The following is a 20,080-nucleotide window of genomic DNA, read 5'->3' as shown; positions in this document are numbered from 1 at the left end:
AAAGCATCATGATATACATCTAGGACATCTTTTCCTTATTGTTACCACTATTTGTTGTCCTAGATGGCCAGTTCATCTTTAGCTGGTACCAAACCCTTAGCCCAAACCTTCGTGTTCAAACCTCATGCATTCTCTCTTAAGTTTATATCGACAGATATGTGCAAAAATGTCGGAGAGGGAGGAACAACATAGTTTTCAGTCACTCAAGAGAAAGACTGAAAGAGACCAGAAGAACACTTGTTTATTTTTACTTTTTCTTTTGAATTTTTCAGGTTTCTCTGCAATGAGAGACCGGAAACATTTTCCCAGCACTCGTGGTGATCCACCATATCGTGTGGATGGTGATCCAAGCGATGATGACCTGACCGATGACGAGTTTGAAGAACCGATATATGATGACAATGAGCTAATTGGATCGACAAAACGTGAAGATGATGATGAACTGATTGGAAGTTTTGATTCACTCGAGAAATTCTTAGGAGATCGAAGAGCTATTCAACCATCCTTACCAGAGGATGGCAAAACCGAAATTAAGGTACCCCATATCCATTTAGTTCAACAAAATCAATTCTCTGGTTATTCATTTGAAAACCCGATAGACCATATCGAGAAGTTCGAAGAATTATGTGCAACCATTACAGCAAATGGGGATTACCACAAGTGTAGTCTTTTCCCATTCTCTCTTAGAGACAACGCCAGCAAATGGCTAAAATCTTTGCCACCTGCTTTACTAAAAATGTGGGCAGCGTGTAGAACTGCTTTCCTAAATCGTTTTTACACTAGAAATCGTTCAAATCTCTTAAGAAATAAGATAAGAACTTATAAACAAAAAGAAGATGAAGATCTTTTAGATACTTGGGAAAGATTTAGGGAATACCAAAGAGATTGTCCACACCATGGATATACCGAAGAATACCTATTGGGTATCTTCTATCGCGGTATAACTCCAGAGTTACGACACTCTTTCGATACAGCAAGTAATGGAGATTTCTCAACTAGATCTGTAAAAGATGCCCACGTTTTCATCAACAATTTCGCAAACAGCATCCGAAATCAAGTAACCTTTGGTAATTCTGCACTTCCTGAGAAGAAAGAAGAAATTTCGGAAGTTATGAAGTGTCTCCATCACATAATGAGTCATCTTGGATTGCAACAACCAAAAAAGGCACACAATACGTGTAACTTTGACGGCTGGGACAACCCAATGAATTCTTATGATCAAGGGATGGTGAACACTGCAGAAGTCTATCAAATTCAAGATTTTCCCTTTGTTTCTGATCACTGCGGGTCCATTCATCCGGACCGCGGCAAACCAAGCTTTCACCGCGGTCGTGATGCTACTGACCGCGGCCAAGACCTGTTTCACCGCGGTCGCGAGCCTTCTGACCGCGGGAAACCGTCTTCCGAACCTATCTTGAAACCATCTTCCAAACCTATCTTGGCTATTCAACTTAATCCTGTTCCACATCCTAGTTTTCCCTCTTCTGAAGCTGAAAACCTAAACAAAAAGATTCTAGAGCTTGAAAAATCTAGGCCTCAAGAGATTAGTGATCTTAGATCTGAACTAAAAACAATGCAAGAGGATTTCAATGAAAAATTTTCCACCCTCCTTAGTCTGATGATCAAAACTAATTCTAAAAACTTAGAAAATTCTGAAGAGGAGCCAAGTGAAAATTCTTTCGAAAGCTCAAGCGAAGCAGATCCCTCTGATCATGTGAAAGCTATCACACTTAGGAGTGGATTAGCTTACAAAGAGCCTGAATTTCCTAAAGATCCCGAAGTTGAGGAAAAGGGTAAGGAAAAGGAAAAAGAAAGAGTCACAGTTGAAGATGTTGAAAAAGAAGTGGTAGGAGAGAAGGATGGAGAAGAAGTAAGAGAAGATACGTCCCGGGAAATTCTCGGAGAAGACCCAATTCCACCTCCACCAACTCGTGTCTATAAACCTAAATCTCCATATCTAGAGCCTTAAGAGCCCCTAAGAAAGAGAAAGAAAAAGCTAAGCTGAAAGAGTTAATCGATCAATTAAATGTGAGATTACCTTTCGTAGAAGCTTGTGCTATGATTCCTGCTTTAAGAAAATACATGAAGGGTATTCTAACAAATTCTTTAACTCTTGAAGAAGGCGTTATGATGATAACCCATGAATGTAGTTCTATCCTGCAAAGCCGAATCCCTGAAAAGAAAAACGATCCTGGAAGCTTTGTACTTTCATGCACCATCAATGATGTAGCTTTTGAGCGTGCTCTCTGTGATTTAGGATCTAGCATAAACATGATCCCTCTTTCAGTAGCAAAACGTTTAGGACATCACACTTTCAAGCCCACTAAAATTTCTTTAGTACTAGCTGATCGTTCGGTTAGACAACCCGTAGGTATCCTTATAGATGTTCCAGTAGAAATCAAAAAATGTTCCATCCCCACCGATTTCATAGTTCTAGAACTAGAAAGAGAACCTAAGGATCCACTTATTCTTGGACGACCATTCCTATCTACAGCCGGAGCCATAATCAATGTTCCTGAAGGAAAAATTGACCTTCATCTAGCCGGCCTAGTTATGCAGTTTGACATGAACAAAAGTTTCGATAAACCAACTTTGGATGGCAAAATTTGTTGGGTTGATGAGTTACGGAATAATTGAGGAAGTCTATGAAGATCTGCTTCTAGACGACCCTTTAAGTGTCATGCTTTCACCCGCAAAAGATGAACGCAATTTGATAGTAGGAATTTTTCAATCCTTGATCAATTCCTCAACTACTCATGTCATTGTAGCACTTGAGGTATCAATCCAAATGGAGAGATTCTAAACACTGGAACTATGAGGAGCTATCTTAATCCAAGTCTAATAAGCAGATGAGTTGGTAACCAAGATTATCTAAAAGCATATAACAAAACAAGCAAGAACAAACAGTAATTCAGAATTAAACAAGCAAGAGAAACTAAACGAACACTCAAATTCAAATAAAGAGAAAGCTAAACCTCTAGATGTGATCATTGATCAGGGTGCTTTAAATGTGAATTCATGATGCTAAGCAAACAATGCAACACTTGCAAATCTTTAGTCTAGACTTCCAATTCAGATTAATTCATTCTCATGACAGAAATCCCTTTGTTAATTACCAATTCAAGACTAATTCCCATTAGATGAATAAACAATCAACAAGCATAAGGGTCCAAGTCTAAAATAACCAGACAGCCTCTTTGTGCATCAAAATAAGAGCTAAGAAAGACTGAATCTTATACAGAAAGATAAAGCAAGCATCACATGATCTCAAATTCCAATTAACTTAGAACTCTAATCTAGATTAATCCTCTCATGAAGGCACTAACCTCTACACTAATCCATTTTCAAACCAAATCATCATTTGTGAAATATGAATCAATGAGCATTAAGAAACATTTCTAATATGTCATTCATGCATTTAACAATCATTCCCATGACATTAATGCATAAACCCTTAGTTAGCTTTCATTCAGGCATTTCATCAAACACTTTTGGTGCATGAAAAACCCAGATTCTAGACCCAAGCGATGTGCAAGGATCTAGCATTAGGATCAGCTAACTAAGGAAAGGAGAAGAGAATCTAAGCTTAAACAATCATTAATCTACATCTAAGCACCCTAATCTACACACCTAGAAGCTTAAAAGATGACTACTCACTAATTATGAAGAACACATCTAATCTTTTGCAAGAGATGATGTTAATCATGATTAGAAGTAGAAATGAGATGATGAGATGATAAGAAACAGACTTAGATTGATTAAATCCTTGAGATATCTCTTAATCAAAAACGTTTTTACACTCAAAAGGAAAGAAAACTAGAGAGAAACTAAGAGAGAAGATAACATGTCTAGGGTTTTTCTCCCAAAAAACTATATATACTAAGTGCTAATGGACCGGGTCAGCCCAGGACAAACTGGGTACTGACCCGGCTCAGTTGGGTCAAGTGGAAATCCTGAGGGTTGGTCCAGTGTCTCCCAGGTAGCATGCCCAAGTCGCAGTAGATGAAGAACTTGTCTTGTGATACTTAAATCGCTTTGTCTTAGCCGCACGCCCAAGTAGGAGTGTTTTGCGAGTCTTGCTGCGGCTTAATCTTCTTCTTCTTCAACTCTCAGGACCAAGGAGGTTTCTGGGGAATGTACATGTGCGACTTGGTCATCCCTAGTCCCAGGTCGCAGGCTCAAGTCGGAGTAAATTGCGAGTGATCATGCGGCTTGGTTCCAGCGTCTCCCAGGTAGCATGCCCAAGTCGCAGTATTGTGGACTTAGCAATTTTCTTGTTCGGGAGCCTCAGACCTCATCCATTGATAGCTTACCCGCACTTCTCAACTCGAAGCATCAATTTCCAGGCATTAATCTTCAGGCCTGCGAGTTAACCAAGTCGCAAGGCTTTCTCGCAGCATTCAGAGCAGCTTGGACCACTTCGCATTCCGGAGAGTGTAACTTCTACGATACTTGTCCGAATTGAGTGATTCCGGTTGAAGAGGACAGAGGACTCGTATATATATAACTTTGGTGAAGCAAGCTTCGGCGCTTGGGAAGTGGAAGGATTCCTGGAGGGCTCATCTTTGCAGTGCATTTACACGATCAGAGAGAGGCGTCTAGACATGTGTCCATTCCGGAGACCGTATCTTCCTGTTCATAGCTCCGAATTGAATGATCTCGGACGCTCTGGAAAGAGGACTCAAATGTCTCTGATTCTCATGAAGGCCCCGGAAACTGAATCGGCCTGGAAGTGCACCTTCCTTTGCATTCTTTAGAGCTCATCCAGGACGAGCTTAAATTTCTGCTCACGCGTCCGAATTCCATGATTCCACTTCCTATGGAACCATGATCCAATCTTCTCCAAATATGATGAAGCTCTCGACAACTGAATCGGACCGGAAGGTTCCCCGGACAGGCGATCATTCAGGGGTATCGGATTGCTCCGGAATGGATGCGAGAGAGGTCTGTCTTCCGGTGACCGTATCTTTCAGCTCAGTGCTCCAAATGCCCTGATTCAACCTGTCCTGGGTTCTTGACTCAATTATCTCCAACTTTTCTGAAGACACTGTAAGCTGAATCGGCCGGCAAGAGCTTCCGGTGACGCGATTTCGGAAATGTATCTGCACCCGGGATTTTTGGCCGAGAGACTTGACCGCGGTACGTGTTTTTGGCCGAGAAAGCTACCCGCGGGAAGGATTTTGGCCGAGAATCTTCGGCCATCAGTGCATCATTTTGCCGAGAAACCCAAAATTGCTCCTTTTCACCATTTTTGATAAGTTCAACTCCATTTCTTCATCTGAATCACATCCTCCACTCCAAATAAACTCCAAAAGCACCTGTTTAACACTCCAAAACATGCAAAACTCTCTTGGACCAAATGCAATCTCCTAAGTCCTAAAACAATGCCTAAAGACCTAAAATGCATGCAAATGAGACATGATTTGGACTAGAATATGTACATTAAATGATGCAATTTATGAATATATCAACTCCCCCACACTTATCCTTTGCTTGTCCTCAAGTAAAAAGGACAAATGAGAGAGAGAGGTTGAATGCATTGGGAGCTCATTTTTCCTTTGAAAGAGAAAGGTGACCACTAAGAGAATTCAAGTTCATGCTCAATATGCAATGCAAGACCATACTCTGATGTATCAACTCAACAGTAATCTCCACAAGTTCTCTTATTCCTCAACTCTTTGACATTCATTAAGCTCTTTACCAAGTGGATCAAATGATGCAATGTTCAAACAAGCAAAGTTTGGCTCGGGTGAGGTAATGAGACTAAAATGGTCTCATCAGCGCCTGAGTGGGTTCAATGCAGCAAGGGGATCTCTCTATGAATGATCAAACTTTGGCAGAATGCTAAAGGTAAAAAGCAACCTATGCATACAAGGGCAAGGACTCATCCCACCCCACACTCTACTCAAAGCTTTCTCACTTGCTCAACTTCTCAAGAACCTCACTTTCCACACTCAGTTTCCTCTCACTAGGGGACTCACTTTTCATTTTCACACTCAAGTCTTGGAGTTCAAACTTTACATAGCTCTTTTTCACTTTCTTTTGTAACTTCTAGCCTCTTTTTCTTTCTTTTTAAAACATTTGAGCTCTTGGGCTTCTTTTCTTTTCTTTTCATTTAGAGGCTAGACTTTTTCTTTTCAAAACACTAGAGCTCACTTTCTTTGACTCAAAACTCCAAGACTGATTTCTTTTTTTTTTCTATCCCCTAGTTCTCACCATTCTCCTTTTATTTCCACTCATCTCTCCTTTTTCCACTCACCAACATGTATTCCCCCACACTTAGTTCTCACCAAATCTCTCAGCTCCTTGATGATGGAACTTAACACTCAATGAGACTTGCCCTTGTCGCTCTAAACCTAACACTTTCTGCTAAGTTTGATCCAAGGTGGCCTTTCAATCACACACAAATATTTGGCTTGAAGGAAGGATGGGTTCAAGGTGAGGAAAACTGATCCAGATGTGGACTCAGCTATTTGAGCTAAGGAAGAGGATGGTAAAAACAGGATTCTAGCTCAAATATGTATATTGGTATCCACAAGCTTATTCAAAAAATGCACCAAATGATAATTTCAAGTCAAGTTCAGGGTTTTCACTTATTAGAGTTGAGTTCAATTCAAACTTGCTTCTCAGATTCAGATCATTTCAGACTTTGCAAGCACAGAAAAAAAATCACAAGCATATTCAGTTCAAGTTCTCAAAGTGATGTACTCTCTAGAAAACCTATCATTACTCCCTGCAAGATGCAACCTACATGCATATGCAATCTAGACTCAATCCTAAAAATGAGAATGCAACTACATGATCATTTTTTTTTTGTGTAAATTTTTCAGATTTTTCCATTTTTTTGTTTTTTATATGCACTTAGATGAATATGCAACTAGAATGTGACTCAAGACTCAAAGTGTAAAATAACAAAAGAGAAAACATGATTAGTAAAGGATGAAACTCCTCCCCCACACTTAAATAACACAGTCCCTTGTGTTATAAAAGCATGAGAAAGGAGTTAAAACAAAGTAAACAAGTAAAATGCAAAAGAAAAAGAAGATCTACATGCTATTTACAAGGTTTTGAGTGTTACCTAGGAGCTGTGGAAGTCAGACCCTAATGAGTGTTACAAGGTTTTGTGCTACCTAGTTCCCTTGTGCCCAGCTAGCACGACCAAGTCGCAGTAAAAGTCCTTCAGCTCGGTTTTTTTTTTTTTTTTTTTTCATGCTGCTACCTGGAACCCATTGCGACCAGCTAGCACGACCAAGTCGGAGTGATTTGCGAACATATGTGCGACTTGGTCTTGCTTGTTCCTAGGTAGCATGACTAAGGCGCAGGGTTTTGGACTTAGACACTTTAGCCTTTCTTCTCCTTTGCTGCGACCTGGAACCCTTTCTTTCCAGCTAGCACGACCAACTTGGAGTAAATTGCGAACATTTGTGCGGCTTGGTCTTCTTTGTTCCCAGGTAGCACGACCAGGCCGCAGGGTTTGTGATTTAGACAACTTGGCCGTTCCTCTTTTGCTGCTACCTAATCTCCTTGCTCCCAGCCAGCACACCTAACTTGGAGTGATTTGCGAACATATGTGCGGCCTAACTCCTTTGGTTCCCAGGTAGCATGACTTGGCCGCAGGTTTTTGGACTTACGATATCGGCCAATCTTCTTATGCTGCTACCTGGTTTCTCTTTTCCCAGCTAGCACGCCCAACTCGGAGTAAATTGCGAATTGGGCTGCGAGTTAGCTTCCTTTGTTTCCAGGTAGCACGACCAGGCCACAGACTTTGTGACTTAGACAACTCGGCCATTCCTCTTTTGCTGCGGCCTAGTTCCATTGTGCCCAGCTAGCACGCCTAAGCCGGAGTAATTTGCGAGTCTTCATGCGGCCTGGACTCTCTTCTTACCCGCAGCACCAGCTAGCACAGTTTGGGACTTAGGATACCTCGGCCTTCTTCTTTCTGGTGCTACCTAGTTTCTCTTTTTCCAGCTAGCACACCTAACTTGGAGTGTTTTGCGAATGGATGTGCGGGTTGGCTTCTCTTGTTTCTAGGCCGCAGCACCAGGTAGCAGAGTTTGGGACTTAGAACTCTTGGCCTGTTCTTCTTCTTTCTGCAGCCTGGACCTCTTTCACTAGGTAGCACGCCCAGGCCGGAGTAAATTGCGAGTCCTGCTGCGGCCTAGGCTCTTCTTGATCCAAACCGCACACCTAGGTAGCACTGAGGCGTTCTCCAAGTTTTTTCAGTCCTTAAACACTTCCCTCAGCCCTCTCACATGCTCCATTCCATTCATCACTGAGCTATGTTCTCCAAAAATCACCTAGAACCTGAGACCAACTCACAAAACCCATCAAAAAGATCCTAAAACATAAAAGAAATGAGATAAAAGATTAAAAAGATTATATACAAGGATAGGCTTGGGGTGTCTCCCAAGAGCACTTTGTTTAAAGTCACTAAGTTTGACTTCTTACACTCTTTTTAGTAAGGGAGAGGAGGAGCTTTGATGCTCCAGGTCTTGTCCATGAATTCAAGCATGAGGTCCTTGTTCATCAGCTCTTGGACACCATCAGATCCTTTGTCTATGAACTCTGGTGTGAGGATAGCTCTGACTTTGGCAAATGGTCTTGATCATCCATTGCCTTTAACCTTGTATTCAACAGCTCCACCAACAAACTTCCAAGGAGTGAGAGTTAAGACCTGAGAAGAAGACTCAAGAGTGAATGGTCTAGTTCTTGGTGGGTTCTTGTCTTGAGACCCTGAGCCATTGCCTTTGTTGCTGCTGATCTCCTTCTCACTTGGTGTAGGAGATAGAGATTCCAAGCAAGCTTCATCATCACTAAAGAAATCCCCTTCAAACTCAAGATCAGGTCTTATTAGGGATTCTTTCTTTTTCTCAACAGATGCAAGGGGTTGAGCTTCTTCTATAGTTCCAATACTCCCCACATACATCATCCCATAGCGTTTCAACTCATCAGAATCATCAGATATAACTCCACAAAACCCAGCAAGAGGAGGCTTAAGAGGATAAGATAATTCATCATCTACCTTAGCAAGCACCACTCTTTGAGTATCAAAGTCCATCCTTGCTCCTGTGGTGTTCAGAAATGGAGTTCCAAGCAAAAGAGGTAGCTCTTTTGTCTTCTTCATCTTCATAACTACAAAATCTGTTGGAACTGTGCATTCACCAATTTTCAATGGGTAGTCTTCAAGGATTCCATATGGTTTCTTTGAGGATGAATCTCCAAAGGTGATTGTCATGGGGTGATGCTTAAGACTCTTGATCCCTAGTCTCTCCACCATGTCTAAAGACATTACACTGATGCTTGATCCAGAATCACACAAAGCATTGTCCACTTTCAAATTTCCAAGAGAGCATGAGATGGAGAACTTTCCTGGGTTGCCTAGCTTGGGAATAGATTTGGGTTTCACCCTTGTTGAGCCAGTGCTAGAGACTCCATCAGATGTCCTTCCTTGAACCATTCTCTGATCCTTTCCTTCAGCAATCTCAGAATCATTCTTTTTCATATCAAAACAAGCTGCCTCCCCACCTTCTTTCTCAATGTCCTCATTGAGATCACAGAACAGGAAGTCAAACTCCTCTATGATGGCGTCCTCATCATCTTGTGTTAGGCACTTTGCACTTGAGACATTGCCATGGATAAGATCCTCAATTTCTTTGACAGCAGCATGATTCTCATCATTTGAGAGGATGGCATTGCAGTATTCTGTTGGATGTGCTACTGATGTCCCTGGTAAAGATCTTTGAGCTTGAGAACTGCAGTGGCCCTTGTTGTTCTCTAGAGTCTTGACTTTGGAAGCCAAGGTTGAAAGCTGAGATAGAAGATCAGAATAACTGCAATCCACCTTGTTGTTAATCTCTGCCATTTTCATGTTAAAGTCCATGGCACCACTTGCTTGACCTTTGAGGATTTCCTGGAGCAGGTTCGGCACTTCTTGATCCTTATTCTCTGAGTTCTGTTGGAGACTTTGTTGTTGGGGAGGGACAAAACCTTGTTGTTGAGTGTTTTGAGGATAGAAGTTCTGGTTTGGGGGATTCTTGTAGTAGGTAAAGCCCTTTTGGTAACCTTGTTGGCCACCTACAAAGTTCACCTCAGTTGTGATGTCTTCCCTTTGAAATGTGTCTTGAAACATATGATTCACATCTCTAACAAAGTTGGCTGACTGATGAGAAGCTAAGAGAAGTGTGTCTAGCTTCTCATTGAGAGACTTGATGTCTTTCCTTGTCCTTTCCTCTTCAGCACTCACAGCTCCTCTTGAATTCCTTTCAAAGTCTGATCCATAAAGCTCATCACTCTGAGCTACATTCTCCACTAGGGTCATGGCATCATTGACTTCCTTGGTCATGAAATTACCATTTAAAGCTGTGTCCAAGAGAAGTCTGACCTTTGGTAAAGTACCTCTGTAGAAGGTACTTAGCAGCTGACAATCTGAGAATCCATGGTGAGGGCATTGCATGGTATACCCTCTAAATCTTTCCCAAGCCTCACAAAATGATTCATGGTTCTTCTGAATGAAACTTGAGATTTCATTTCTTAACCTTGCTGTTCTTGATGAAGAGAAGAACTTGGTTAGAAATGCTCTTTTGCATTGCTCCCAAGTTGTGACTGATCCTTGAGGTAGAGACTTTTCCCACTGATGAGCTTTGTCTCCTAGAGAAAAAGGAAATAGCCTCAACTTGAAACTGTCCTCACTCACTCCATTCATCTTAGTTAGATCACAAACTCTATCAAAGTTGTCAATGTGATCTAATGGGTCTTCTAATGCCAAGCCATGGAACCTGTTTGATTGCACCATGTTGATCAGGCCAGATTTGATCTCAAAATCGTTTTCGGGTGTTGGGGCTTGAATCCCATGTATTTGACCCTGAGCATTGGCCTCATCACCAGCTCCCACAACTTATCTTGGACGTGGAGGTGGTGGCTCTTCCTGATTCTGGTGGTTTCCATTACCACCATGAGCCTGTTGCCCTTGATCCATACCCAACCTCTCAATGTGCTCAGCTCTTTCTCGTTGTCTTCTTTCTTCACTTCTGGTGTTCATATACCTGAAAACAAAGACAACACTTGAAAGGTAATCAGTTAAACAAAATAAAATGACTTGATCTCAAGAAGATCCAAAGTCCTAATGGTAGAATGAATCTCCAATTGGCAACGGCGCCAAATTGATAGTAGGAATTTTTCAATCCTTGATCAATTCCTCAACTACTCATGTCATTGTAGCACTTGAGGTATCAATCCAAATGGAGAGATTCTAGACACTAGAACTATGAGGAGCTATCTTAATCCAAGTCTAATAAGCAGATGAGTTGGTAACCAAGATTATCTAAAAGCATATAACAAAACAAGCAAGAACAAACAGTAATTAAGAATTAAACAAGCAAGAGAAACTAAACGAACACTCAAATTCAAATAAAGAGAAAGCTAAACTTCTAGATGTGATCATTGATCAGGGTGCTTTAAATGTGAATTCATGATGCTAAGCAAACAATGCAACACTTGCAAATCTTTAGTCTAGACTTCCAATTCAGATTAATTCATTCTCATGACAGAAATCCCTTTGTTAATTACCAATTCAAGACTAATTCCCATTAGATGAATAAACAATCAACAAGCATAAGGGTCCAAGTCTAAAATAACCAGACAGCCTCTTTGTGCATCAAAATAAGAGCTAAGAAAGACTGAATCTTATACAGAAAGATAAAGCAAGCATCACATGATCTCAAATTCCAATTAACTTAGAACTCTAATCTAGATTAATCCTCTCATGAAGGCACTAACCTCTACACTAATCCATTTTCAAACCAAATCATCATTTGTGAAATATGAATCAATGAGCATTAAGAAACATTTCTAATATGTCATTCATGCATTTAACAATCATTCCCATGACATTAATGCATAAACCCTTAGTTAGCTTTCATTCAGGCATTTCATCAAACACTTTTGGTGCATGAAAAACCCAGATTCTAGACCCAAGCGATGTGCAAGGATCTAGCATTAGGATCAGCTAACTAAGGAAAGGAGAAGAGAATCTAAGCTTAAACAATCATTAATCTACATCTAAGCACCCTAATCTACACACCTAGAAGCTTAAAAGATGACTACTCACTAATCATGAAGAACACATCTAATCTTTTGCAAGAGATGATGTTAATCATGATTAGAAGTAGAAATGAGATGATGAGATGATAAGAAACAGACTTAGATTGATTAAATCCTTGAGATATCTCTTAATCAAAAACGTTTTTACACTCAAAAGGAAAGAAAACTAGAGAGAAACTAAGAGAGAAGATAACATGTCTAGGGTTTTTCTCCCAAAAAACTATATATACTAAGTGCTAATGGACCGGGTCAGCCCAGGACAAACTGGGTACTGACCCGGCTCAGTTGGGTCAAGTGGAAATCCTGAGGGTTGGTCCAGTGTCTCCCAGGTAGCATGCCCAAGTCGCAGTAGATGAAGAACTTGTCTTGTGAGACTTAAATCGCTTTGTCTTAGCCGCACGCCCAAGTAGGAGTGTTTTGCGAGTCTTGCTGCGGCTTAATCTTCTTCTTCTTCAACTCTCAGGACCAAGGAGGTTTCTGGGGAATATACATGTGCGACTTGGTCATCCCTAGTCCCAGGTCGCAGGCTCAAGTCGGAGTAAATTGCGAGTGATCATGCGGCTTGGTTCCAGCGTCTCCCAGGTAGCATGCCCAAGTCGCAGTATTGTGGACTTAGCAATTTTCTTGTTCGGGAGCCTCAGACCTCATCCATTTATAGCTTACCCGCACTTCCCAACTCGCAGCATCAATTTCCAGGCATTAATCTTCAGGCCTGCGAGTTAACCAAGTCGCAAGGCTTTCTCGAAGCATTCAGAGCAGCTTGGACCACTTCGCATTCCAGAGAGTGTAACTTCTACGATACTTGTCCGAATTGAGTGATTCCGGTTGAAGAGGATAGAGGCCTCGTATATCTATAACTTTGGTGAAGCAAGCTTCGGCGCTTGGGAAGTGGAAGGATTCCTGGAGGGCTCATCTTTGCAGTGCATTTACACGATCAGAGAGAGGCGTCTAGACATGTGTCCATTCCAGAGACCGTATCTTCCTGTTCATAGCTCCGAATTGAATGATCTCGGACGCTCTGGAAAGAGGACTCAAATGTCTCTGATTCTCAAGAAGGCCCCGGAAACTTAATCGGCCTGGAAGTGCACCGTGCTTCGCATTCTTCAGAGCTCATCGGCTTGGTCCAAAACAGCAGCGAGACAGGGGTTCCTTCCGACGAGCTTAACTTTCTGCTCACGCGTCCGAATTCCATGATTCCACTTGCTATGGAACCATGATCCAATCTTCTCCAAATATGAAGAAGCTCTAGACAACTTAATCGGACCGGAAGGTTCCCCGGACAGGCGATCATTCAGGGGTATCGGATTGCTCCGGAATGGATGCGAGAGAGGTCTGTCTTCCGGTGACCTTATCTTTCAGCTCAGTGCTCCAAATGCCCTGATTCAACCTGTCCTGGGTTCTTGACTCAAGTATCTCCAACTTTGCTGATGACACTGTAAGCTGAATCGGCCGGCAAGAGCTTCCGGTGACGCGATTTCGGAAATGTATCTGCACCCGGGATTTTTGGCCGAGAGACTTGACCGCGGTACGTGTTTTTGGCCGAAAAAGCTACCCGCGGGAAGGATTTTGGCCGAGAATCTTCGGCCATCAGTACATCATTTTGCCGAGAAACCCAAAATTGCTCCTTTTCACCATTTTTGATAAGTTCAACTCCATTTCTTCATCTGAATCACATCCTCCACTCCAAATAAACTCCAAAAGCACCTGTTTAACACTCCAAAACATGCAAAACTCTCTTGGACCTAATGTCATCTCCTAAGTCCTAAAAAAATGCCTAAAGACCTAAAATGCATGCAAATGAGACATGATTTGGACTAGAATATGTACATTAAATGATGCAATTTATGAATATATCACAATTTCCTTGAAGAAATATCGAGTGAATGCTCGCGTATGCTTGATATGTCCGAAACTTATAGGAAACCTCTACACTATCTAGATCTTAAGGACCAAACAAACATTCCTACACCTCCTAAAGACACTGCCGCAGCAATTAATGATCCTTGGAGCGAGCTTAAAGCCCCTAAAGTCGAGCTTAAACCTCTTCCCGTCGGACTTAAGTACGCTTTCCTTGGACCAAATTCTACTTATCCTGTCAAAATAAACTCTGGTTTGACGGAAGAAGAAACCACAATTCTGTTGACTGAGATGAGAAAGCATAGAAAAGCCTTAGGATATTCGCTTGATGACATACCTGGAATCTCTCCAGATCTTTGTATGCACAAGATTAATCTAGAGGATAATGCTAAAAACTCAATCGAAAGTCAAAGGAGACTGAACCCTAATCTCATGGATGTTGTCAAGAAGGAGATTATGAAGCTTTTAGAAGCTGGAATAATCTTTCCTATCTCAGATAGCACTTGGGTTAGCCCAGTTCATGTTGTTCCAAAGAAAGGAGGAGTCACTGTCATTAAAAATGATAAAGATGAAATGATCGCTACAAGAACAGTAATTGGACATCGTATGTGCATCGATTACCGGAAACTGAACGCAGCAACTAGGAAAGATCATTTTCCACTTCCCTTCATAGATCAAATGCTAGAAAGATTAGCTAATCACCCTTACTATTGCTTCCTTGATGGATACTCCGGATTTTTCCAAATTCCTATTCGCCCAGAGGATCAAGAAAAAACGACATTCACTTGTCCATATGGCACGTTCGCTTACCGACGTATGCCTTTTGGATTGTGTAATGCACCTGCTACCTTCCAGCGGTGCATGATGTCGATCTTCACAGATTTTACTGAGAATTTCATGGAAGTATTCATGGATGATTTCTCTGTCTATAGATCTTCTTTTGAAAAATGCTTAGCCAATCTTGGTAAAGTTCTGCAAAGATGTGAAGATAAGCACTTAGTATTAAATTGGGAAAAATGTCACTTCATGGTACGAGACGGAATCGTGCTTGGGCACAGAATTTCGGGAAAAGGAATTGAAGTTGACAAAGCTAAAATTGAAGTCATGACCAGCCTACACCCCCCCCCCCCCCCACAAACGTAAAAGGAATTCGTAGTTTCTTAGGACACGCAGGATTCTATAGGCGTTTCATAAAAGATTTTTCTCAAATAGCTAGACCTCTTACGCGTTTGCTTTGCAAGGAAACGAACTTCGAGTTTGATGATGAGTGCTTAGCCGCGTTTCATAAGATCAAACAAGCTCTTGTCTCCACGCCTGTCGTGCAAGCACCTGATTGGGAACTCCCATTCGAAATCATGTGTGATGCAAGTGACTATGCATTCGGAGCAGTGCTTGGCCAACGAAAAGATAAGAAACTGCACGTAATCTACTACGCAAGCAGAACTCTAGATGAAGCTCAATGCAATTATGCTACAACAGAGAAAGAACTTCTAGCTGTCGTATTTGCATTTGAGAAATTCTGTTCTTATCTCGTAGGATCAAAGGTCATAGTTCATACTGATCATGCTGCAATCAAGTATTTAATGTCTAAGAAAGACGCTAAACCTCGGTTGATAAGATGGATCCCCCTACTGCAAGAATTCGATATCGAAATTCGAGATCGAAAAAGAGCACATAATGGAGTTGCAGACCATCTTTCACGAATTCGAGTTGAAGAAAGATTGCCTCTAAATGACAGTTTGCCAGAAGAAAACATCTATGCAATAGATACTACCCCCACCAATTCCAATGCTGCACAACCACGTCAACTCTTGCGACGAGCAGATACTTTCAACACACCATGGTTTAGGCACATAGCAAATTACTTAGCAGCTGATGTAGAGCCCCCACAATTTTTCGGTTATAGGAAGAAAAAGTTTCTGAAAGACGTAAGACATTATTTTTGGGATGAACCCTATCTCTACAAGAGATGTGCTGATGGGTTATTCCGAAGATGTGTGGCTGAAGAAGAGATGGAAGGAATTTTATTCGGATGCCATAGCTCGTCTTACGCAGGACATTTCGCAACCTTCAAAACCGCTTCAAAGATCTTACAAGCAGGTTTTTGGTGGCCTACTTTGTTCAAAGATACTCAAGCTTATATATCGCGATGCGATAAATGCCAAAGGATGGGTAACATAAGCAAAAGGAATGAGATGCCTCAAAATTTTATTCTCGAAGTCGAAATTTTCGATATCTGGGGAATAGATTTTATGGGACCTACTTCTTTTGGAAACCAATACATCTTAGTAGCAGTATACTACGTCTCTAAGTGGGTTGAAGCAGTCGCTAGCCCCACCAATGATGGAAAATTCGTCATGAAGCTGTTTAAATCTGTTATATTCCCGCGTTTTGGAGTTCCTAGAATTGTGATAAGCGACGGAGGATCGCACTTCATCAACAGAGTTTTCGAGAATCTTCTTAGAAAGAATGGAGTTACGCATAAAGTTGCTTCTCCATACCATCCCCAAACCAGCGGTCAAGTAGAAATCTCAAACAGAGAAATCAAGTCGATTTTGCAGAAAACAACTGCAGTTCATCGCAAGGATTGGTTTACAAAGCTTGATGACGCATTATGGGCATATCGAACAGCATTCAAGACACCATTAGGAACAACACCATTCAATCTAGTTTATGGAAAAGCATGTCACCTTCTAGTAGAACTCGAGTATAAGACGCAATGAGCTATCAAGGAGATGAACATGAATCTGAAAACAGCTGGAGAAAGAAGACTACTTCAACTTCACGAGTTAGAAGAAATCCGACACAATGCTTACGAAAACTCGAAGATCTACAAGGAGAAGACTAAAGCATATCATGATAAGAAGATTATTCATAAAACTTTTGCTCCTAACGATAAAGTTCTTCTTTTCGATTCTCGTCTTAAGCTTTTTCCAGGAAAATTACGATCAAGATGGTCTGGACCCTTCACGATAAAGGAAGTCAAGCCATACGGAGCCATTGTCCTGTGGGACAGAAACGGAAACTCATTTACAGTGAATGGACAGCGTGTAAAGCCATATCAGGCTGAAGAAACATAAGACGAAAGAGAAGTGATGTTTTTGATTGATCCATCATCGGCCAATGATGAGATCAAGGAGTGTCACGACCCCGGTTAAGTCTAATCGAGCAACAATGTCAAGCTAACGACTTGAAACAAGCGCTTAGTGGGAGGCAACCCACTTGGTATTTTATCTATTTCCCTTTGACCTTTATTTTCTATTTCCATTGCTTTGTTTCTGTTTCATTTAATCTCAGGTTTTCAATAAGGAAGAACAAATACAAAAGACGAGCAGCACTCTCCAGCACGATAAGTACTCTTAAACATTTCAACTTTTCTATTTTCTTTACCATTCTTTCCAAGATTTAACACACTGAGGACAGTGTGAAATAAGTCTGGGGGAGGATGTTCATCCGTTACTAATGAAATTTGATTTGTTATGAGTTTGTTTTGGACACATAAAATTTTTCAAAAAGTTTTTCAAAATGTTTTACATAAAATTTTTCAAAAATCGTTTTCAAAAATGTTTTTCAAAAAGTTTTCAAACCAGGAACACAGTAAACAATACTATGATGATTTAGACCAGTGTGCTTCTACGCTATTTCCTCGTTTTTTGCTCTTTTTGTGATTTAGGCCTAGACTAGGCGGTAGCTAAGTACTTGCATTACGAAATCCCACCAGAGGAATTTTATTCATGGAGATTCTTTCCGATTCTGTGATTCCGATGGGTGGCCGTGGAAGGAAGAAACGCGGAGGAGCACGAGGAGGAGCAGCCGTAACCAGTCGAGCATCGACTCCCTTACCCAGTCGGTATGAGTTCATACCGGCGACATCTCCACCACCGCTAGGCCCGACCAACGGCCCTACACATGTAAGAGATTATCCACCGCCGATGGAGCTCTTCCAGAACTCGCAACAAGGAGCACCTGAGTCTCAACCACCGCCTCAACCTAGAAGGTCAGAACATTCTCAAACTCGATTCTCTCCATCTCCTCAACACCGGTTGCAAGAGCAATCTCATCGGCAGCATTCTGCATCACCTCAATCGCAGCACCAAGGAGCTTCTGGAGCTTCTTCTTTCTCTCAAAACCGAGCCTCTCCATTATTTCAAGAAGGAGGTAATTCTCCACACTCTCAACAAGCTCATTCTGACGGTGAAGAAGCTGCATTTCAAGAACCTTCAGATGAAGAATACGGTGATGTCAACCTCTCTGAAGACCAGCTAAGTATTCTAAATGCATTGCTCACGAAGCCTGGGAGAGAGGCTTACACTACGGTACTATCTCCCATAGAGAAACCGGGTACAACATGGTAAGTCTTTTTTACTCTAGCTTCATTTGTTTCATTCTTCAAATGATGGCTCGATGACTGCTTGCTTTGTTTTCTTTGTATCCAGGTTTGGTCGTGACAAGTCCTCTCTTACCCGGAAAATTACCAAGGTATTCACCAACAAGTTTGATGGCCCTTTCTACAGCTGGAGTCGTGTGCCTCGTGATAGACAAGAGCGTTACTTCATAGAATTCGCGGTAAGATCATCCTTTTTCATTTACATGGTTTTGTTTTGTTTTTGTAACTATGTCTTATTCTAACATCATCTCTTTGTCTCTTGTTGTTGTAGAAAACCCACACCTGGGATCCCTTGATCACTGGTGTGGTTCAAGAAAAATTTGAAAGCATTTGCAAAAGCCGGATGAAGGATATGGTCAGCACCGTAAGGACATCAAGAGTGCAACCTAACTGGATCGGGGATACACTCTGGGAACAAATGACTGCCTATTGGGACACAGAAAAATCTAAAGATAAGAGTTCAACAACTTCAGCTGCTCGGTTGTCTGAACGTGGTGGTCTTGGACCTCACGTTCACTTCTCAGGACAGAAATCCTATCTGCAAATCCAGCAAGAAATGGTAACTTTCTATTCTGTTATTCTTCAATAAGTGTTAGTTTTAGGAAATATGATTAATAACTTACCCGCTGACATATTTTGGTTTATAATTTCAGGAAGAGGAATTAGGTAGACCGGTGAGTCTTGGTGAGGTATTCATCAGGACTCACACAAAAAAGGATGGGAGTTATGTAGATGGAAAGGCAAAGAGAGTGGCTGAGACTTACCAGAAAAACTTGGAAGCCAAGTTGTCTGCCCTAAACCCTGAAAGCTCAGACAATCCTGAGGGTACATCACCTCGTCGAGAGCTAACTGTGGAAGAGCAGAACGACTTGTTTCTACAGGTAAGGTTCTCTATTCTTTTATGGATTTATCTTGCTTTTCCTTTGATTCTAACATTGTTTTAGTTTAATGAATCATATGTCTGACTCTTTTTTTTGTATTCGCAGTCGACTATTATGAGTGAAAGAGGTGTACCTTATGGAGTTGGTAGCCTCTCTCACTTGTACGTCAATGGCAAGAGGAAGTACCCAGGAAGCTCTGCATCCTACGGCACTCTGCAGGAACAGCTTCAACAAGCTCAACACCAAATAGAGCTCCAAGCGGCTGAGAATGCAAGGCGTGAAGCAGAGTTTGCCAAAGCTTCAGCTGCACAAGAAGCCAAGATCGAGAAGCTCACCATGGTTGAAAGGTACTTGACTCAAACTGATCCACGGTTCAATGGTTTTTTGGCTAGTCAAACTCCTCCATCGACCATTCATGCTGCGAAGTCTACCACTCAACAACCTGATGATCCGCCGGCTGATCCGACAACACATGTAACTCAAACATCAAGTACCACCTTAGATGTGTAGGTCTCTTCTCACTTTTTTTTTATGTCTCGGAACCTTAATTAGGACTCTTTTTAATGTCTCGGAAACTTTAGAAGAGTATGTCTCTTCTCATTTTGTATTCTCTATAATGGTTGTATATAGAAACCATTTGAGATTTTTTGGGTTTAAATTAATGATGATGATGAATGTATTGGTTTTTGGCTTTTAAATTATTGATCATGGTTTTAGTATTCAAATGAGCATTTTATAGCACTGTTTATAAACAGGTTTCAAAATTGGGAGTATCTAAATAGCAAATACCAAATTACAAAAACGATGATCAAAATAGTCACTAAACAGTCTTAAATTTGTCGGAAAAAGGTCACAG

General features: G+C 41.3%; 1 protein-coding gene and 2 non-coding genes across 3 annotated transcripts; 2 read left to right on the top strand and 1 right to left on the bottom strand.

Annotated features, from left to right (window-relative positions):
• Window positions 1-795: 795 nt before the first annotated feature.
• On the bottom strand, window positions 796-903 carry LOC112083246. The gene has a single exon (XR_002897537.1). It is a non-coding gene; the product is annotated as a small nucleolar RNA R71 (small nucleolar RNA).
• Window positions 904-10,430: 9,527 nt separating this feature from the next.
• LOC112083300 lies at window positions 10,431-10,537 on the top strand. The gene has a single exon (XR_002897588.1). It is a non-coding gene; the product is annotated as a small nucleolar RNA R71 (small nucleolar RNA).
• Window positions 10,538-17,690: 7,153 nt separating this feature from the next.
• On the top strand, window positions 17,691-19,734 carry LOC112083097. The gene is made up of 5 exons (XM_024150828.1): window positions 17,691-18,307; window positions 18,393-18,522; window positions 18,615-18,902; window positions 18,997-19,224; window positions 19,330-19,734. The coding sequence occupies exons 1-5, from the start codon at window positions 17,691-17,693 to the stop codon at window positions 19,732-19,734; spliced, it is 1,668 nt and encodes a 555-aa protein (XP_024006596.1).
• The last annotated feature ends 346 nt before the right edge of the window (window positions 19,735-20,080 follow it).

The sequence above is a fragment of the Eutrema salsugineum genome, unplaced genomic scaffold (genome assembly GCF_000478725.1).
Source record: "Eutrema salsugineum unplaced genomic scaffold, Eutsalg1_0 scaffold_7, whole genome shotgun sequence".
Taxonomy (NCBI): domain Eukaryota; kingdom Viridiplantae; phylum Streptophyta; class Magnoliopsida; order Brassicales; family Brassicaceae; genus Eutrema; species Eutrema salsugineum.
This window is presented reverse-complemented; position numbering and strand designations above follow the sequence as displayed.